This window comes from Pantherophis guttatus, chromosome 17, assembly GCF_059756535.1.
Source record: "Pantherophis guttatus breed Tessera chromosome 17, ASM5975653v1, whole genome shotgun sequence".
In the NCBI taxonomy this organism is placed as follows: domain Eukaryota; kingdom Metazoa; phylum Chordata; class Lepidosauria; order Squamata; family Colubridae; genus Pantherophis; species Pantherophis guttatus.
The window spans coordinates 17,285,380-17,307,763 of NC_142079.1; the positions used below are offsets into that span (position 1 = coordinate 17,285,380).

The following is a 22,384-nucleotide window of genomic DNA, read 5'->3' on the forward strand; positions in this document are numbered from 1 at the left end:
TGGGACTCCACATGGAGCCGTTCACGTGTTCTCCGGCAAGCTGCTTTCTCCATCCTGCTCCCTTGCGTCCGGAGCCGGTGGGAAACCACGTGGCAGCCCATGTGGATCCCAGGCAGCGGAACTCAGGCTAGGGAAAGGGTGGGCAATTGTGGCTCTTTTACAACCTGTGGCCTTTAACTCCCAGAATTCCTGAGACAGCCAAGCTGTTGTAAAAGAGCCACAATTGCCTACCCCTGGCTAGGGTAGGCTGGCACCGCGCAGGTGGGAGGCGGGGCGGGGTGAGGGGCGGGCGAGCCAACAATTTAACAAACGGTTCGGTGTGCTGCGGGGCCAATAAATTACAAAAAAACACCGAACCGTTTGTTAAATTGCTGGCTCGCTCGCCCCATTTATTGGAATAAATAAATATTGGAATAAATAAGTAGTGGGGAGGGGTGGGGCAAGGGGCGGGGCGAGCCAGCAATTTAACAAAGGGTTCGGCCGAATCCCCTAGAACCGGCAGAATCCCACCACTGCCTCCCTCCCCGGACTTCCCAGAGCAAATACAGGATATAGCATCTAACAAACATATATATATGTAGTCTCCCACCTAGCAGTTAGAGCTTGCTAGCTGTTAGAAAGGAAAAAAGCCCAGAACCAAGTAAATGTGATTCTACTGAGCTGGAGCTACAAAAAACCTTGGTTACGTAGGGAAAACCTGGCTAGAAGAAACACACACACACACACACACACACACACACACACATATATATATATAAGAAAGAAAAAAAACTTTAACTCCCCTTGTTCATATCTAAATATAACTATTTAAACCAATTATTATTTAAAAGTAGTCAATCCAACTTCTTTCTCATCCATTCTTCAATAATAAGCAAGTCTTCTTTCTTCCAGCATTACACAATCAGAACCCAGTTACAATTAACCATCACATCTCTAACCCTTACATATATTAACACATTGGCAAGATATTTTAACCAATCTCAAATAAAATATATTGTAAAAAACCTTATTTCTACTTTTTGCCCCACAAACTTATATTGATTCTGCCTGGAAACTTCCTAGCTTAATAACTTTATACAAACTTATTCATCTTGTTCTTTACAAATCCATTACGTATAATCATCTTCACTATTTCATTACGTATAAACATCTTCACTATTTAAAGTCTATAAAAAATATTATAAAAACCTACCCTCAACCCTTGCACCTGTTGTGGCTCCGTTACCGGAGCCTGTGTCATCGTCAGGAGAGGACTCCGAGAGTGAAGGGGAGGAGTTGGCAAGGCCTCCCTCTCCAGGACCCTCCTCTCTGGCAATTCCTTCGGTGTCCACCGAAGGGCAAGAGATAGGGCCAGGGCCAAGCACGTCCACGCAGCCACAGATGGACAGTGATGAGGGTAATGAGTCTTGGCTGGACCCATGCCAGCGTCTCAGAAATAAGCGTGCGCAACAGAAGAAAGGGCGTGCCCGAGATTAGGCTGAGTCACTGGACCACACACCACAGGATATAAAAGGGAGCGTGGTGGCCAGTCAAACCTTGTGACAAACAAAGCTGAAAGCTTCCATGCCATTCTGCATTGCCGAACTTTTGCTTTAAGACTTTGCTGGAGTATCTCTGGACTTGATTTAATTCCGTAATTATTGAGCTGCTTTCCTTTGATGTATCAGAAGTGGGGAGAAATTATCTCTCCTCTTTGTAAATAATAAACTCTTGGCAGGCAGCCACTAGGTTGTTGCCAAGTTCCGTTATCATAAGGAAAGGATTTTGCCGGCTGGTTTGGTCTTTACCTCCTGAACGTCTGTTGGTGTGTGTGCGTGGGGTTGGGGACAGAACAGCACCATTTTTAACCCATAAACTTATATAGATTCTTCAACAAAACATTCCTTGACATATAACTTTAGTATTAATATGCTTCAAGACAATGGTAAAGATTTGGTCAATAATCCATAACAATTCAAACATAACATTATTTAATATAACTTTTCTAGACAAATCATATCCCATAAGTCATTCATTTTCACTATAGTATATCTTTTCAAAACAAATCATATCCCTAAATGCAGGTATACTCATACATTTTCACTATTACTATCCTCCCCCAACAAAAAGATTGTAATTTTTCCATCTCCATTTTTTCCTAACTTTTTTGCGAACTTTCTTTTTCAGTCTTATTCCTCCACCTTCATCTTGTTCTCCTCGCAAAATAGTTCCTCTCAGTGAACACATCTCCTTAACTATGATTGAAAGTCCATTTTTGTAAAAAAATTGTAAAATTCCACTTCGAATCTTCTTTCTGATATTAGGAATCCCAACACCTCCTGACAATTTTCCAGTTAACTGTAACAAAGCCTTTGGGGAAATCTCACTCAGTATTTCCTGATTATGCTCCTTCAAGCCTCCCAGCCTTTCCTTCTTAATTTGGGAAGCATCCATTCCATTTCCCAGAGGCACATTAAACTGGATTTCTTTCACCTCTTCTTTCAGCAATTCACTTTTATTTAGCAACTGAAATTCCGATACAATATCTCCGCTTGTCTCTTTGTTTCGAACTTGAATAAAATCCTTTTTAAGAAGTCCTTCAATTCTCTCCACTATCACAGAGGTAAATGATTCTAATATTTCTTTAAAGAGATCCCCAATCAGTGTTTGTATCTTTAATGATGTTTGTAATAGTGAACCTTCAAGACTTTCAATAAAGCCAGCCATTTCTCTTTTTCTTTTTCTCCAATCACCTTGAACAATGCTGGATGTTAACAGCTTTAACGAGAGTTAAGTTTCAGTTTCACGCCCTATTAAGCACAAGCGCCATTTTCTTCCTTCCTTCAATCAACTTCCAAAAGTAACAATTTAAGATGGAATTAAGGGCTTTTTATTTGTGATTGTCTGCTCTCCTGCCTTCACTCCGTCTGCATAGGAAACAACTTAAATCTCAATAAAGATTGCAGAGACGGTCGCGACATTTTTTTCTGCTTAAAGCAGAAGCGCCCTGGATCTCGGAGTTTCACAGGATTTCCTGGGGAGCTCTCACCCTCCTAGCCCCCAAAGCTATTTCAGGGGCTTTCGGGGAGCTCTACCCCCATCCGATTACTCTCCTTTCCCTCTTCTCCCGGGGGGAAAGGTTTTCCAGCTGCCGGACAGCTGATTTGCGCTCTCAGGGCGACTTTACAAGATTGCAGGGCTGGCGCTCTGAGAGGGAGCATCCAGCAACGTTGGTGGTGCCACCGGAAGTCCGAAATGAAACTTTCTGCCAGCAGTTGGTTAGAGTTGACAAGATGAATTCATTTTCTTGGACTAAAATAATGCAATGTTAGTGACAGCAACCTGTGTTAAGTCGGGTGAATGAGGAGACAAAAGCCAGGTCCTCAGTAACAACAGCTCTTTATTTCACGGTGTGACTCCAGCAAAAGATACAGTGGAACAGCTCCCTTTATATACCATTCTGGCTAGGGAGCTAGCCAATCATCAATGTTCAGTTACCTTTAAACTTGATACATTACACCCCTCCCTTCAGAGAAAACACTTTGGCTTGGTATTTACATATTTACATACAACATCACGCAGGTGACTAGGGCGTACCCACACCCTAGTTGACCTGTGCAGTTCACTCTGAGGCGTGGTGTCGAGCTGGTCGGAGGGACCTGTCGTCTCTCCCAGCTCCGCCAATGGAACCTCCTGGATTATTTTGGGGGCGTTGATCTCTTCGGCTGGAACTGGCTTCTCGAGAAGGTGGCGCTGGACACTGAAGTCCTCAGATAAATCTTCCGACCACGTCAGGGTTGAGTTAGTTGCCATTGGAAGTTTTTGAGAGTTAGGGACTGGCATTATTTCTGGGTTTTCCATCTCGATGGCTATTCGTTTTCTAATCTAATCTATGTGCCTGCGCCAGATCCTCCCATCCCCCATGTCAACAGTATAGGATTTGGGACCTGAGATTCTCACTATTGTCCCAGCCAACCATAGGGGTCCATTTGTGTAATTCCGGGCAAACGCTGTTGTCCCTATCTGGAATTCCCTTAGTTTCCTGTTGGTCCCCTTGAAACCATCGGGAGAATAGTTGGGGTATAAGCGGTCCAGGATGCACCTCAGTTTCCTGCCCATTAAGAGCTGTGTCCTGTGGCTGTACATGGTGTGGCATGTTGGGCGGCCAGGAACTTATCTACCCGGGCCTGCCAATCCCCTGGGCCTAACCGTGAAAGTGCCTCTTTGGCTGTTCTTACGAACCTTTCAGTCAGCCCATTACTGGCCAGATGGAAAGGTGCAGAAAGGGCATGCCTGATCCCCAGCTCCGCCAGGTACCCCTCAAATTGGGTGGCCGTAAACTGGGGCCCGTTGTCAGATACAATGGTGTTGGGTAACCTGGTCTGCCAGACCTAGCTGGGTTGGGACCTGCTCTTTCCGCAGCTTCGGGCTGGCAAGGCGGAAACGGACCTCTGAACTAAACGTCCCAGTGTCCTGCCAGGATGGCGCTTGCCCAGGCTCCAAACCAGTGGTCCACGGTTGCCAGGAGGGGGCATCGCGGAAGCTTGCCTCCCCAAAGCGGTCCCGGAGGGTATTTATTTATTTATTTATTTATTATATTTCTATACTGCCTTTCTCCCGTAGGACTCAAGGCGGTGTACAGTCAAGAAAAATATAGACACACAAACATCATAAAATTGGTAATTAAAATTGTTACTTAGTTTGGTCAATTAAATAAAACCCAGAATTAGATAACATTTAAAAAATCATTCGCATGTTTGTATGTTTAGCCCTGCCTGTTGGAACATCAGGGTCTTGAGGGCACGGCGGAAAGCACGGAGATCAGGGATATTCCGTATCTCCGGGGGCAGTTCATTCCAAAGGGTTGGAGCTCCCACAGAGAAGGCCCTCCCCCTGGGAGTCGCCAGTCTACATAATTTGACTGACGGTACCCTGAGTAGTCCCTCCCTGTGAGAACGAACTGGTCGGTGGGAGGCTATTGGTGGCAAAAGACGGTCTCGTAGGTACCCAGGTCCTAAGCCATGGAGCGCTTTAAAGGTGATAACTAACACCTTGAATCGCACCCGGAAGACCACCGGGAGCCAGTGCAGCTCGCGTAGGAGAGGTGTTACATGGGCGTAACGAGCTGCGCCCATAATCACCCGCGCGGCTATGTTCTGGACCAGTTGGAGCCTCCGGGTGCTTTTCAAGGGGAGCCCCATGTAGAGAGCATTACAGTAGTCCATACGGGAGGTAACTAGGGCATGAGTGACCATGCGCAAGGCGTCCCGATCCAGAAAGGGACGCAACTGGCGGATCAGGCGAACCTGATAAAAGGCACCCCTGGCCACGGCCGTCAAATGATCTTCTAAAGATAACCGGGAATCCAGGAGGACACCCAAGTTGCGGGCCCTCTCTGTGGGGAGCAAGATCTCATCCCCTATTGTCAGTGATGGTACCAGCTGACTATACCGGGACGCCGGAAGCCACAGCCACTCGGTCTTGGAGGGGTTGAGTCTGAGCTTGTTTCTCCCCATCCAGATCCGCACGGCCTCCAGGCAATGGGACATCACAGCAAGGGCATCACTGGGGTGGTCTGGGGTGGAGATGTATAGCTGTGTGTCATCAGCATACTGATGAACACTCACCCCAAAACCACGGATGATCTCACCTAGCGGTTTTACATACATGTTGAACAGAAGGGGTGAGAGGACTGACCCTTGCGGCACCCCACAAATAAGGTGCCTCGAGGTCGACCTCTGCCCCCCTGCCAACACAAACGGCGAACGGTCAGAGAGGAAGGAGGAGAACCACCGAAGCACGGTGCCCCCTATTCCTAACCCCTCCAGCCGGTGCAGTAAGATACCATGGTCGATGGTATCAAAAGCCGCTGAGAGATCTAATAGGACCAGGATAGAGGAGCAACCTCTGTCCCGAGCCCTCCAGAGATCATCCACCAATGCGACCAATGCCGTTTCTGTGCTGTATCGTGACCTGAAGCCCGACTGGAACGGATCCAGATAGACAACTTCATCCAGGTATCGGGGTAGTTGTCGCGCCACCACACTCTCAACAATCTTCGCAACAAAGCGAAGATTGGAGACTGGACGATAATTTGATAATATAGCTGGGTCCAGGGAAGGCTTCTTGAGGAGGGGCTTCACAACCGCCTCTTTCAAGGCAGCGGGAAAGACACCCTCACTCAGAGAAGCATTTATAATCCCCTGGAGCCAGCCTCGTGTAACCTCCCGGGAGGCCAGTACCAACCAGGAGGGACACGGGTCCAATAAACATGTGGCAGCGTTAAGCTTGCCCAGAATCCTGTCCACGTCCTCAGGAGCCACAGAGTCAAACTCTTCCCAGATAACGCTCTCAAGACCTGCCCCCATCTCCTCCCCTGGATCTACCCAATCGGAGTCCAGGCCTTCCCGAATCTGAGCGACTTTATCATGCAGGAATTGTACAAAATCCTCAGCTCGACCCTTTAAGGGATCTTCCTGTACCCCCACCTGAAGTAGGGAGCGGGTCACCCTAAACAGCGCAGCTGGGCGGTTCTCTGCAGATGCAATAAGAGGGGAGAAGTAGCTAGACTTCGCCACTCTTATCGCCACTAGGTAGGTCTTAATATAAGATCTCACCTGTGTTCAGTCAGATTCAGATCGGCTTGTCCTCCAATCACTCTCCAGGCGTCTTTTCCGACGCTTCATCTCTCTCAGCTCCTCGGAAAACCAAGGAGCTAGACGAGATCGGCATCAGGTCAGAGGCCGCAAAGGCACGACGCGGTCCAAGGCCCCAGTAGCCGCCCTGTCCCAGGCGACCACCAGGTCCTCAGTCGAGTCGTGAGCCAGAGTCTCAGGAAATGGCCCAAGCTCCATCAGGAACCTTTCGGGGTCCATCAGGCGCCTGGGACGGAACCATTTGGTTGGTTCCGTCTCCCTGCGGTGGGTGGAAGTGACTTGAAAGTCCATGTGAAGGAGAGAATGATCAGACCATGACAAGGGCTTGATGTCTATATCCCCTATTCTTAGATCATTCAGCCACTGATCAGAGACAAAAATCAAGTCCAGAGTGTGATTCCCCAAGTGAGCGGGGCCTTGAACTACCTGGGTCAGGCCCATGGCCGTCATGGAAGCCATGAACTCCCGAACCGTCTCCGACATCTCACCAGCAGATGGCAGGTTAAAATCCCCCATAACAATAAGTCTGGGGGTTTCCACCGCCACCCCGGCTATAATGTCGAGCAGCTCAGGCAGGACCGCTGTTACATGGCAGGGAGCCAGGTACGCAATCAGTAGGCCCATCTGAATCCCCTGACCCCACTTCACAAGGAGGGACTCACATCCGGCTATCTGAGGAACAGTGGCCTCCCTCGGGCAAAGACTTTCTCTAATGATTGCTGCCACTCCCCCACCCCTTCCCTGAGCTCTTGGCTGATGGAATGCACGGAAACCTGGCGGGCACATTTCCACAAGGGGAACTCCTCCCTCCTGGCCTAACCAGGTCTCCGTAATCCCTGCCAGGTCAGCACCCCCCTCTGAAATAAGATCATGAATGAGGGGGGCTTTATTTACCACTGACCTGGCATTACATAACATCAGCCGTAGACCCAGGGTCTGAGACTCTGAACAACCCGGGAAACGAGCAGTACTTTGGGGGTCGGAGTGAGCAATCGCTCGTAAACATCGAGTGCGCACTCCCGAAACATAATATGGCCCCCTGCAGCCGTCATATCTGCCCCTCCCACTTACTATACTAATGCCCATCGCTTCATCCCCCTGCATCCTTGTCAGATTTCTGTCCCCATCCTCCCCACCATGATTATCAGACCCATTACCCCTTTCAGTGGATTTATGGATCCCCCCAGATCCATTCCCACAATCCCTCCCAGAACCCCTTAAAATAGAACTTAAAGATTTATCTAAAAACCCCCAAAGCCGTCGTTTTTTTGCAAACCACCTCTCAGGGTTCCAAAACCTGTCCTCAAGGGCGGCCCTTGATAACTGAGAGGGCCAGACATGCAAGAGGGGGGAATCTCGCAGTGCAAGGAGCTCCACAGTTGAATACATCAAAGATAGGAGCGAGTTGAAGGAGATGAAGGATCATTTTCTTCTAAGAGTGTTAGAGATGGTTAAGACAGGTAATTTAAAATAAGGGAGGAAATAGATGTAAAAGGGAGACCAGTATGTTACAAATGTCAATACATCGGAACATCATCGCCCTCTCACGACGATGGGAAGTCTTGTGGTTGTAGTAAATCCATCCAAAGGAGGTGGGGGTAGAGGTCTCAAAGGGTCATCCTCTCACAGCGACCAAACCATTTGAAACAAACAAAGAGAAGGTGGTCTATCTCCCCATAATCCAAGACTCTCGATGTCTGTATCTCCTCCAGTCCTGATACCAGCGATGGCCGAGGATTAGATCAAAAAAGTAAGGCAGAGCCACTGGACAAAGTATTTAGGGTTAAATAATCAGGGTAATCTTGGGGGAATAGGTGGTAAATAAAGCTGCAGATCGATCTAAGATTGTAAGTTAACACTGAGTGGTCGTAATAGATCTAGATCTGATAAAGGAGAGAGGGACAGTTGAGGGGGAGAGTAAATCATCATCTCCAGTTTGTAATCCTCAGTCCCTATCCATCACCTTGCTCAGGCTACTTAGTTCAATTAGTTTAATAAGTCCTCAGAGTTTCAAGAAAGAGGAGTGCAACAGATCCCTAGAGGTTGAAGGGATCCTAACATTTATAGCCTTTGCAGCATTGCCCTCTCCTCTATTAACAACGAGGGCTTCCTTGCAGCCTCTGGTGTTGCTGTCGCCGTCGCTGCCATTAGCGCCATTCCCCTCGCCATTGAGGTAACCCCCCTTGCCATAGACATCATCACCGCCGTGTTGCTATATGCAGCGCCTATTAGCCCAGGCATCATTATCAACACCCTATCCGGAGTCGCTGTTGCCACCGTCTCGCCAACCATTTCATCAGCTGTATTAGACTCAGTGGATGACCCGGTCATGACAGCCAGGTTTTGATGTTGACATCCTCCCCACCGCCCTCAGTCTTTTTACTGACAAACAGCTGATCTTCGGGCTTGGCTCGGGTTTTATCCTTGGGCTTCATCCACAGCTCTATTGAGCCGAAAATACCTCAGCTTGCTGGGAGGGGGGTCTGTGGATGGTTAATTGACCCCCACACTCTTGAAAATGTCAAAACATCTCCCTCCTAGCCTCGGAGTTTCAGCTCTGAGCTGCCATTTTGTTTTGCAACTGTCAACGGAATTATACAGGTATCCATAGCGCTGGGGCCGGTGTCATAACCCCATTCCCCCTCTTCTTCCTCTATCCACCGTCTCTCCCTCCAGCCCTGGAAGGCTGGACCCAAAAGGGGGGGTGGGGTTTGGCAGTTTCAGTCCAGCGAGAGCAGAGCTATGCCACCAGTCCCCTGTGGCTGTTTGTGCAGGACAGCCTCTCTGCAGCTGGGCATCGTTCTGCTCTTGGCATTCCTCCTCCTGGGCCTGTCGTACCTTGGGCTTCACCACCGGCTGCTCAATAGGCTCCTCCTGGACCTCCTCCTCTGCCAGCGTCTCACCACCAGCTGCCTCGGCTAACAACTCTGTCTCCACCTCCTCTGGCACCGAACCTTCCTCCATCCTTACACCTCAGTAGCAGGCAAGACCAGCAAAACTGGGAACGGAATAAAAGGAAGAGCTGACTTTCTCTCGGCTCCGTCTGTCATCCAGACCATGTCCACAAAAAAGTCGTCAGATGCAGTGCCCTTTAACAATCGTTTATTCGAGATCAGCAGCAGCACAGCAGGAAGAAAAAAACGAACCGGAACACACAGTTTAAGTCAGCGCTGCACGCAACCGCCATGCAGCGCTATTTATATTTTCCCCGGCTCCCAAACCACCATCCGGCAAACTAATTTCAAAAGTCCCCCCTCCCACATCAGCTGTTGAGTTCCGTGACGCCCGGCGTTGCAGCTCTGATGTCACAGGACAGCGCCGGTAGGTCTCGGCCGGCTACATCACCCCGGGTCTCCAGCTGCTGCACAAAGCCAATGCTGCTATGCCGGGAGGCCAGGTAGGCGCTTCGTCTGGCCCCAAACATCCCAGCGTCCCGGAGATGGCGAGCCCTGGCCAGGGCTCGACATATGCAGCTAGTAGAATAACCCATCTAGTCATTCGTGGAGACAATGCAGCAGGGGTGGGTCGGTCCCCCGCCAGGAGCCCCAAAAGCGGCTGATGGTCGGTAACTAGTTCAAAAGTTCGCCCAAACAAGTATTCATGAAACTTTTTCACTCCCGAGATGGCTGCCAGGGCCTCCCTGTCCAGCTGGCTGTAGTTCTGCTCAGCGCTGGACAGGGTGTGGGAATAGTAAGCAATGGGCGCCTCTAGCCCATTCGGTAATCTGTGGCTCAATATGGCCCCAACGCTAAAAGGGGACGTGTCACAGACCAATACCAGGGGAAGCATTGCGTTGTACTGGATTAAGAGGCTGTCTGCAGACAAAAGTCTCTGCACCGCAGCAAAAACGGCAGCCTCAGCCTTCCCCCAAACCCAGAGTGAATTCTTAGCTAGTAACCGGTGGAGAGGCTCTGCTACTGTTGCCTTGTCCCGCAGAAAGATTGAGTAGAAATTCAGGAGACTCAAGAAAACTTTCAGTTCCGCTTTGTTTTTGGGGGTTGGTGCATTTCTAATGGCCCTAATCTTGCTTTCGATGGGGTGAATGCCAGTTCCGTCCACCTTATACCCCAGGAACTCAACAGATGATACTGCTATCATGCATTTGTTTCTTTTGACCCAGAGGCTGGCGCTCCTGAATTTTTCTAGTTCTTGTCTTAGGCTAGTTGTCGTTCATCTGCTACAGTAATGAGGACATCATCAAAATAGGGGACTACCCCTGGAAGTCCTTGCAACAGACGCTCCATTGTGCTCTGGAAAAAGCCGGGGGCTACGCTGACTCCAAATTGCAATCTAGTGCATTTAAAGGGACCTCTGTGAGTTATGATAGTCTGTGCCTCAGCGGTAGCGCCATCTACCGGCAGCTGCTCTTACGCCTGCGCAAGATCGAGTTTTCCAAAAATCTTGCCAGGCCCCAGAGTTGGTGTACAATTGGAACTGGATAGGCGCTCTGTTGGAGCGCTTTGTTAATTGTACATTTGTAATCGGTGCAGATGTGCACTGACCCATCTAGCTTGATAGGCGTCACGATCGGGGTTTCCCATTTAGCATGATCTACGGGAGCTAAGACCCCTTATTTAATGAGTTTATCCAGTTCCAAATCAATCTTTGGTTTTAGTGTGAAGGGCACTCTTCTAGCCTTTAGTCTAATGGGTGATACATTAGGGTCTAGATTAAAGTAAATAGGGTTCCCCACATACTTGCCCAGGCTGTCGTCGAACACGTCCTGGAACTTCTGCATCAGGTTGTCCTGTAGGCTGCCACTCATACAGTTGATGCTGGTGATTCCCATTCCCAGGCGTTGAACCAGTCCAGGCCCAGGAGGCTCAGAAGGCGTCCACAGACCACGGTGAGAGGTAGCTTCTTCCAGTGCTGGCTGAACTTGACTTGGAACATGCTGACGCTTTCTACGGAGATGTGATTCCCTTGGTAGTCTTGTAGCCGCAGTCGCGGGGGACATAGTTGACACTTTTCAGGCTAGGTATTGCTGTCTTCAGGCTGGTCCAGGACATGATGGATAGAGATGAGCCGGTGTTGATTTCCATCTTGCATGGACTTCCTTCAATCTCCATCACGATGTGTAGTTTCTTTTCAGGAACAGTGCTCGCTTGGCCTACTCTGGTGCTGCAGGTTTCTGGACCTTTGAAATTCGCACCTTTTTTCGGGTGGCCGTATTTGTCTGTTTTCTTGTGTTGCTGCGGTTCGGGTTGGCTCATCGCAGTTCTTTGCTTCTGGTTGGCTGGCTGGCTTGCCTGGCACACCCTCGCCAAATGTCCCTTTCTGTCGCAGCATCTACAGATGGCGTCTCGGAAACGGCATGTCTGCCACAGCTCCACAGACCTCCCGATGATCCTTCGGGTTACGTCTGTACTTTTCTGTTTTGAAGATGTCTTCGTCTGACTCTTCCTCGCTGTCCATCTGGGTCACCTCGCTGTGTACCGGAACGGACTTTTGTGTGGTTTGAGATGGCGCCGGTCTTTCTAGGGTCTCCACAGCCTTAGTGGATGACTTGTGTGCTCTTGCCTCGTCAAGCGCGATATGAAGGGTTAGGTTCGACTTGGCTAGAAGTCTTCTTTGTAGACAAATATCTCTAACGCCGCTGATTAGTGGCATAGTGTGCCCTTAAGGTGGCCTGTAAGACCTGTCACGGTACTGACTGAACCAGGATTGGCTCAGATAGTGACTCACCATGTCGAAGACTTCTGGGCCACAGTGGCTCAGGAAGAGAGCTCTCTTTCAGTTATCGGAGAGTCCTTGCAGGTTGTTTGCCTCAAGGAAACACTCGAACCGAGTCATGTACGACCCCCACTTCTCTCTGGCTGGGTCGAATGGTGTTGGCGGTGTGAAAGCAGACATCATGGTTTCCTTGCTCTCACTGTAGGCTCGTCCGCCGGGCTGGATTCATCACGGTTGGCTCTTTTTGGTTTGCTACTTAATCTCACCTTCGTCGCCAATGTTAAGTTGGGTAAATGAGGAGACAGAAGCCAGGTCCTCAGTAACAACAGCTCTTTAATTCACGGTGTGACTCCAGCAAAAGATACAGTGGAACAGCTCCCTTTATATACCATTCTGGCTACAGAGCTAGCCAATCACCAACATGCAGTTACCTTTAAACTTCCCACTGAAACTTGATACATTACAACCTGAATACACATTTCTTTACTGAGGCGCTCTTTTTACTGACTCACTAATCACAGTCAGGCAACATTTAAGCAATTGCTTAAAAAGGCTGGAGAATGTGATGTCACCCTGCACCCACCCCTTCCCTACTCTGCTTCTCTGAACAGAGGTCTGGCCTGCATCAGGACAATGCTGGCCATCACTTCTGTGATCTGGATGGCACCTGCACTTCTCTTGGTCATTGTGTGGATTAACAGAGTTGGAAGGGACCTTGCAGGTCATCTAATCCAACCCCCTGCTCAAGCAGCATTTCCGACAAATAGCACTCCAATCTCTTCTTGAAAGTCTTCAGTGATGAAACATCCATAACTTCTGAAGGCAAGCTGTTCCATTGGTGGATTGTTCTCACTGTCAGAAAATTTCTCCTTTATTTCTAGGTTGAATCTCTCCTTGATCAATTTCCATCCATTATTCCTTGTCTGGCCTTCGGGTATCTTGGAAAATAGCTTGACCCCTTCCTCTCTGTGGCAGCCCCTGAAATATTGGAAGACTGCTATCATGTCCTTCTCTTCACTAGACTAGCCATACTGAGTACTTGCAACTGTTCATTGTATGTTTGAGCCTCCAGTCCCCTAATTATCAATTGGGTAGTGATGGCAGCGGATGGTTCGGAGAACTGGTAGCAAAAATCCCTGCGGCACCCCTCCACCATGCCCAGTTGAGCCACCCGATTATCAGAGGCTTATTTTTTTACTTTTAAAAGCATTTGTTCTACAACTACTTCCACCGAAAAAATGCTTTTAAAAGTAAAAAAAAAGCCTCTGATGATCGTGTGGCTCAGCTGGGATCGTCAGAGGCTTTTCAAAGCATTTTTTTCTGCAACTTCTTCCACCGAAGAGGTGGTTAAAAAATGTTTTGAAAAGCCTCTGCTGATCAGGCAACACAGCTGGGATTGTCAGAGCCTTTTCTTTTTTTAAAATATCTTTATTAAATATTTACAGTAAAATTAACACATAATAATGATTGGAAAACAATATAAGAAATGAAATGTAGGAACAGGCAACTCAACTGGGATCATCAGAGAGACTTTTAAAGCATTTTTTTCTGCAACCTCTTCAGCGGAAGAGGTGGTTTAAAAAATGCTTTGAAAAGGCTCTGACGATCCCAGCTGTGTTGCCTGATCGGCAGAGGCTTTTCAAAGCATTTTTTTGCATTTGCAGAAAAAATGCTTTGAAAAGTTTTTTTTTAAATGGCCACGCCCACCCAGTCACATTACCCCCCACCACCACCAAGCCACGCCCACAGAACCGGTAGTAACAAATTTTACATTTCACCCCGATACAAACACTCCAGTGTGTCATCTGAATATAAAATTCTTTGTGTTTTAACAAACTTGACACCATATTTATTTCTTACGTTCATTCTTATATTAATACTAAATAATAATACTGATAAAACAACATAAACCTGACATTTCTCTTCTTTACTATCTATTTTTACAATACATTTCTTTCATATTTATTCTCTAACCATTGATAAAATAACTCCCATATATTATAACAATCTGATTCTTCCTTTTTATTTATTTAATGGGACTTGTATGCCGCCCTATCTCCACAGGACTCAGGGCGGCTCACAACGATTAAAACAGAACAAACAAACCATTAAAACAGAGGTCCAAGTTAAAATTAAGAAATTCAATAAAACCCAGATTAAAACCCCCGTCAGTCCAAGGAGGCCAGGTGAAATAGCTACGTTTTCAGCCCATGGCGGAAAGAGCGAAGGTCGGGGGCCACCCGGAGCTCTAGAGGGAGTTGATTCCAAAGGGCAGGTGTGCCCACAGAGAAAGCACTCTCCCTGGGGGTCGCCGGCCGACACTGTCTGGCCGACGGCACCCTGAGTAGGCTCTCTCTGTGGGAACACACCAGGCTGCACCAAGCTGTTGCTGGCTGCAGATGGTCCGCCAAATATCCCGGGCCTAGGCCATTTAGGGCTTTATAGGTAATCACCAGCACCTTGAATCATCTCATCACTGCCTCATTCAAGGCGGCAGGGAAGCTACCTTCACCCAGGGATGCAGTAATCACTGCCTGGATCCAGTCACGTGTAACCTCCTGAGTTGCGTAAACAAGCCAGGAGGGACACGGGTCCAACAAACATGTGGTAGCACTCAGCTTCCCCATGATCCTGTCCACTTCCTCAGGGGTAACAGGATCAAACTCCTCCCAGATGACAAGACCCATTGTCTCTCCCTCGTCTGACCCTGCCCAGTCAGAGTCCAGACTGTCCCGAATTTGAGCAATCTTGTCCAGCAGATGCTGACTATACTTCTCGGCACGCCCCTGTAGAGGGTCATCCCCCGCTCCCCAATTCAAAAGGGAGCGTGACACCCTAAACAGGATGGCTGGGCGATTAACTGTGGACGCGATGAGGGTGGAGAAGAACGCTTCGCCGCCTCCATCTCCACTAGATAAGACCGTGTAAAGGATCTTAACTGAGCGCGATCAGATTCGGAACGACTGGACCTTCAAGAGGCCTCTAGGCCTCTTCTCTGCCACTTCATCTCCCAGAGCTCCTCAGAAAACCAAGGGGCCAACCAGGATCTGTGTCGGGTCAGCGGCCGCAAAGGCATGACATGGTCGAGAGCCGCGGAGGCCGCCCTTTCCCAGGCATCCACCAGGGCCTCGACCGGGGCGTGGGAAAGAGAGATAGGTATCGGCCCAAGCTCCATCTGGAACCTCTCAGGGTCCATTAGGTGCCTGGGGCGGAACCAGGTGGTCGGTCCCGCGTCCCAGTGGCAGGGGGTGGCATAATGGAAGCCAAGCCAGAGGAGATAGTGATCGGTCCATGACAGGGGGTAAATGACTGGCATTCCCCCACCGAGCTCCGCACGCCACCGTTCCGAGATAAAAACAATGTTTTTATCCCCACATGGGTCGGGCCCTGAATTATCTGAGTCAGGTCCGTGGCTGCCATGGAGGCCATGAACTCCCGGGCCGTCCCCGACCCTCCACCCAGGGAAGGCAGATTAAAGTCCCCCAGCACAATAAGTCTGGGAAACTCAACTACCAGCCCTGATAGAGCGTTGAGCAGCCTGGGCAGGGCCGTTGATACGCAGCTGGGTGATAGGTACATAATCAGCAGGCCCAACTGATCTTGCGGGCCACATCTCATGAGGAGGGACTCACACCCGTCTATCTGCGGAACAGGGACCTCCCGCGGACCCTGGGCCTCCCTAATCACAACTGCCACTCCCCCCCCCTACCCTGGGCTGGTGTAGCACCCAAAAACCTGGCGGGCAAAGTTCGGTCAGAGGGACACCTCCCTCCAAGCTCAACCAGGTTTCAGTAATGCAAGCCAGGTCCGCGTTTTCCTCCTCGATCAATTCATGGATGAGGGGAGCTTTGTTAACCATGGATCTGGCGTTAAAGTAAACCAGCTTGAGCCCAGGGACCCTCTCCCTCAAACCCCCGGGGAGGCAGGTAGAACCCGGAGGGGCGGAGCAGGCCATCGCTCGAAGACAGCGGGGGCACTCTCCCAAATTCCGATGCAGCCCTCCGTTCCTCCATCTGCCACCATTCCCAATCGCAACAGGGATTTCTTGAATTGAAAGTGTTAATCTGTTCATTTCTGCACATTCTAATATTTTCTTAATCACTTCATCATCTATAGGGATCTCTTTGCTTTTCCAATTTTGTGCAAATACAATTCTAGCTGCGGTTATTACATGAATAATCAAATATACAGTTTCTTTACTATAAATTCCTGGTAAAATCCCCAACAGGAACAATTCCGGTTTTAAATCAATATGTTTTGTGTCATCTTCTCCAGCCACATACAAATTTTTGTCCAGTATCTTTGCCCACATGTCTACCACATATATGGTGTCTGTTGACATTTCTAACATTTAGTTGATTTATCTTTAAACAGTTTGGCCAGTCTTTCTGGTGCAAGGTGCCATCTGTAAAACATCTTATATAAATTTTCCTTGTATGCATACTCTATCGTGTGATCAAAGTTTTTCGCCCGTGCTATCATTGTTCCTTTGACTTGTTCTTCTTCTAATTTAACGCTCAATAAGTAACTGTACAATTTTTTAATCATTCTTTCTTCTATTCCTGTCAATATCTGTCAATATTGGAGGGGTGACAGAGAAAGAAAAGAAAAGCTTTTAAGTTAAATAGGTTTACTCTGGTAATTACACAGCTAATCAGTTTAGGTCCTGGAACACAGGCAATGAAACAACAACAAAAAACCCCTCCCCCACGTTGCTGCTTCTGAACTAAAGCAATTGAGCAGGGAAGCTAGAGTAGGAAAGATCTTTAGCAAAATGTTCACCTTAGCAACCTTAGTAAACACACACAGAGGAGATGAATCCAAAGTCAGAGAAGGAACCCTTACAAGCCCCAGTCACTGCCTCCTCCACTTCCACCCCTTTTCTTCTGAATCCAAAGGAAAAAGCTCCCAGCCCAGAAACAGCGCTCCCAGAGCTGAAGAGGTGTACTTGCAGTAGGAAGAAAAACCTCATGACTTTAAAAACTCAGGGAGAAACCTCTTTCACGTGGCTGCTTCTGAACTAAAGAAAGCTATCAAGTGAGCAGGGAAGCTAGAGTGGGAGAGATCAAATGCCAGCCAATCAATGACAGTCCCGGGAATTTAAGCTTTGGGCTCCTCTTTTTCTTCCTTCCTTTCCAGCGAGCAGCAATTTTCAGGGTCTGAAATTTACTTTCCCTTTCTGCCTTTGCCTGCTTCCTAGACAAGGAATGCTGCTTCTTTTGCTGCCTCCCCACAAAAAGAACCTCTCTTTCTTTTTCCCTTCCTTTCTTCTCATCTTCCTTCCTACCTTCCCTGCCTGCCTCCTTCTCATTCCCATCTCGTTCCAGAGTTTGACAATGCTGCTGGTGGCTGTGCTTACCGTGGCTGTGGTTTTCCCATGTGGGGCGGGGCAGGGGCGGTCTCAGTGAAAGGGGAGCCACACAGGCTGCAATGCCGGGTCTTTTTGGCCTTCCTGGCCCCCAGAAGCCTTCTGCCAGCCAAAAATGACTGCATTTTTGGCTTCCTTCTGCCTCCAATAGCTCTCTGCCTTACCTTCCACTTCCAGCTCGCGAAGGTAAATCCTGCGCTTGGCAGGACTGGGGGTGGGGGCCAGCGGGTGGGCGTGGCAATGTGGGCATGACAGCCTCATGGTCCCACGCGGCCCCGATTAATGGCTTCAGCAGGCCATATTCGGCCTGCTGGCCGTAATTTGAGGACCCATACTGTGGTTTAACATATAACCTGAATTCCAGGAAACGCAATTTTGAGTTTTCTTTTTGATTAGGCTTTAAAGTATTTTATGCTTCAATATTGTCACATCATTCTTTTGTTATTGTTTTGTCATGTCTGCTGCTTGGATGATATCATTTACTGTTTAAGTTGTAGTACAAATACTCCTGTATTTCCTGTATTCCTGTAACACTTTCTGACAACATCAGTCTATGAAGGACTAGAACAAGATGTTGACCAAAAAGGAGCAATCAGGAAACTTAGTGGACTTTACAGCCACGTCCCCTCCATAAGTACAAGACTTAGCAATGCACTTTCTTGCAAATGTAAGACATGGAACCAGACTGAATGGCTCTGATCAGCTTCATCTATGAATTCCCAGACTTGTGTAGCAATAACAGATTAAATAGAGAGCCAGTTTCTGCAATGGAGCAAGGGCAGCAAATTGGTTGACAATATCAACTAATCCATACAGGGTAAAAATAAAAAGGATGTACAAAAAGCTGCAGAAACTGTGAACTGTAGCTGGACACTCAAATGGTCAATGTTGAGGAAGTGGGTAAAATACTGAGGGGGAAGTGAATCTAAAGGAGAATTAGGAGGACTTTTCCACAGAGCACAGAACTCATTTTCTCAAGAAATGAATTGGAAATGAAATGAAACCCCTCTTATTGGGATGATGATGATGATGATGATGATGATGATGATGATGATGATTACTATGTTAGAACGTCAAATTTTTAGCTAGGCTTGAGTCCACCAAATTTTAAATAATCCGTTAGAATATCTGTATTCTAAATTGGACATTTTCCCTTTTAAAAATCTGTGGTAAAACCCTCTACACTTTCACTCTCATTTTTTTAAAAATCCACTCATGGAAGAAGGAACTGATACTATTGTAATCTGCAGAACATGTTCCATGTATATACTTATGCCCATAGAATACCCAAACTACATATGTACCAAATGTAAATTAATCAAGTTACTAGAAGAAAAAATAAAGGGTCTAGAGCAGTGATGGCTAACCTTTTTGCCATCATGTGCCAAAAGTGGGAGGAGCGCAGGGGCAGTCGTGCGCGCATGTGCCCACACCCATAATTCAATGCACTCCGCTCCCCCGCACTCCACCTGCTTTTGGCATGCGATGGCCCGGTGGGCCCAGAAGACCTGTTTTTCAGCCTCCCCAGGCTCCAGAGGCTTTCTTGGAGCCTGGGGAGGGCAAAAACGGCCTTCCCCAACCCCTGGAGGCCCTCCGGAGGCCGGAAACAGCCCGTTTGCCGACTTCCGGTGAGACCGGAAGGTCCATTTTTCGCTCTCCCCAGGCTCCAAATGCTTTCTAGTCTACATTGAGAGAAGTAAGCAGTGGGGTACCACAAGGTTCCATCTTAGGCCCAGTACTCTTCAATATGTTCATAAACAACTTAGATGAGGGAATAAAAGGGGAACTTACCAAATTTTCAGATGATACTAAACTGGCAGGAATAGCTAACACCCTAAAAGATAGGCTTTGGGGATCTTGACAGACTTGAACACTGGGCTCTACCTAACAAAATGAAATTCAATGTACAGAAAAGTAAAGTCCTACACTTAAGAAAAACCAAAAGTACACATATAATCTGGGTGAAACCAAGCACTCATAGCAGTGACCACACCTAGAGTACTGCATCCAGTTTTGGTCACCACACTATAAAAAAGATGTTGAGACTCTAGAAAAAGCGCAGAGGAGAGCAACCAGGATGATTAGGGGACTGGAGACTAAAACATATAAAGAACAGTTGCAGGAACTCGGCATGGCTAGTTAGTGAAGAGAAGGACCAGGGGTGACATGAGAGCAGGGTTCCAATATTTGAGGGGTTGCCATGGAGAGGAAGGGTTCAAGCTATTTTCCAAGGTACGCAAAGGCCAGACTAGGAATAATGGATGGAAACTGGTCTTGAAATAAGGAGAAATTTTCTGACAGTGAGAACAATCCACCAATGGAACAGCTTGCCTTCAGAAGTTGTGGGAGCTTCATCACTTGAGACTTTCAAGAAGAGATTGGACTGCCATTTGTCAGAAATGGTGTAGGGTCTCCTGCTTGAGCAGGGGGTTGGACTAGATGACCTATAAGATCCCTTTTAACTCTGTTAATCTGTTACTTTGTTGCTTTGTATGTACACTGCACTGGAAGCTAATCTAATTACACTTGGCCAAATAAAGCTCTTCCTCTTCCTCCTCCTCTCTCCTCTCCTCTCCTCTCTCCATTCCATTCCATTCCATTCCATTCTATGCCACGCCACCTCTACCTGTACCTTTACCTCTACCTCTACCCAATTCCAATTCTAGAATTTCCTTAAAAGTGGGACTAAATACACCTGTGGCAAGATGATTATAAACCACTCTATCTAGATGATGGTGATGATGGAGGTCCCCTGTGGTGCTGTACCCAGGACCTTCCCAGATTTAGATGATGTGTGTAGAAGTGAAGGTCAAGTTGATATCCAGTGCCAGGGACTCTGGATATGTTCCGTGTCTATAAAAGACATGCTACAGTCCTACCAGAGCCAGCCAGGCCCTTGTGCGATCTATCAAAATGTGCAATATTGTGAAGAATACAAGGATTTTTATTTCTTACTGGATCATGTCATCACAAAACAACCATGATTTGTTCCATGACTGGAAGTGCTTTAACATCTTAGGGATAGAGAAGCAATTCTGGAGAGTCATTTAAAGGGACCGCCAAAAAGCTGCAGGTTGGACCATGCAGGGCTTCTCTGAGATTTGAGAGTCCAACGTTCTCATAGTTTGGTACATAATTCATGGTCTTTGGTCAGCTTGGCTTCTAAAACAGGAATTTGTTTCTTCTTAAAATTAAGTTTATCAAATTCTTCTCGGATTTCTAGGATGGATTTTTTCTTTGTCTCAGGCAGGAAGAAGTATATAATAAATCCTGAAGTGTAAAGGCTCCCCATGAAGATGAGAAAGGAGAACTGACGGAAGTTTTCCTGGGGATGGGGAAAAAAAATGCCATCAACTATTTAGGATTACAACAGCTTCTTAGTGGAACAGAGGCTGATTCTTATGCGAATTCCCAATAAATATTCCTGACTGGTTTCCAAATACCAAGCTGGTGACTGCATCATTCAGTAAGTCAGCTTCAACCAACTACAAAATGTTGGCAGTTGATTGCCCCAATTTTCCTGCAGATTGGAGGGAGGAATAAATCCATAAGTCCAGAATCACTTACCATCATCAACGGAAACACCATTCCAATCACAAAGACTCCAACCCAGCTGAGGGTCCCACTAATCGCAAAGGCAGGGGCTCTGGATGACTGATCAAAGATTTCCATCCTGAGAGAGACTGTGGCACCAGCTGTGGAGGAAATAGAGGAGAATTTGTTACCATCACCACAACTCTATCAGTAATCTTACAGAGATTTCTCATCGAGAGGACTCCTGAGCCAGACATAGGGGTATCCAAATTTTAGCTGTGGTTAGGAAGGGGACTTAATCACTTTATTAACCATGGTTGGGAAAGGAGAAGGATTTTGGAATGGTGGCTAAAGAGGGTGCCCAGATCTAGCAACTGCTTCAGTTCCTGAAAGTCATGCCAGGGTCCAGATCACGACACTGGAAACAGACCGTATATATTCTCATCTGTGGCCAGAGGTATCTTTTTGTATACAACAATCCTTTATTTATATTATTTATTATATATATTATTATTAATCCTTTATTATAGCATATCCTATAATTCTCAGTTTCCCATCTTTAGCAACAGTTGGACAAGGTACAGGTAGTTTCAACTTGCGACTGGAAGCTATGACATATTCTCCAAAGCTACTTATGACCAGGTTTCAAAGTTGTCGCAACTGCAGCATCCCCACAGTTATTTGCCCGTCTGACTGACTGCAGAAAAGCTGCAGCACTCACCAGCCCCACCTTACTTTATTCTGCCCCCTACTTTGAAAAGTTTAAACCAAAAATAACTTTGGGTATCCATATAAATCTGTGTTGAAGAAATTACCTGGGCCCATTCCAAAGACAAATACAAAACAGAAGATCAAAGACAGGCAACAATAAGGCATCCAGGAGAACCAGGGCTGAAATAAACAAAACTGCATTTTAGTTCATTAACTTATTATGATCAAACATGGATGTCAACCAACTCCCTATGATTCGTGAGCCAGAGTTTAATTTTTATCAAAAGCCTAAAAACACCCTGGTTCCTGGCCCTCATTCTTGACCTCCCCATCTACAGGGCCCTTGTCTGGTCAGCAGAATAAACTTTCTCTTCTGACTTTGCTCAGCCCTCAGCCTTGCTTTTGCCTTGGGAATCAAATTATCTTCCTCAATGTGTTGCTTCCTTCTTTTCTAACCACAAAG

At 47.4% G+C, this 22,384-nt stretch overlaps 1 protein-coding gene across 2 annotated transcripts in view; it reads right to left on the minus strand.

Moving 5' to 3' along the window:
• Window positions 1-20,599: 20,599 nt before the first annotated feature.
• Window positions 20,600-22,384, minus strand: part of LOC117677949 (solute carrier family 2, facilitated glucose transporter member 11-like) — a 50,177-nt gene continuing 48,392 nt past the window's right edge. For both annotated transcript variants that reach the window (XM_034438573.3, XM_060683745.2), the window contains 3 exons: window positions 22,026-22,101; window positions 21,244-21,371; window positions 20,600-21,001 (listed from right to left, as the gene is read on the minus strand). In XM_034438573.3, the coding sequence (XP_034294464.1) occupies window positions 20,795-21,001; window positions 21,244-21,371; window positions 22,026-22,101 (411 nt within the window). In that variant the 3' untranslated portion in view covers window positions 20,600-20,794. The remainder of the gene's footprint in view (window positions 21,002-21,243; window positions 21,372-22,025; window positions 22,102-22,384) is intronic.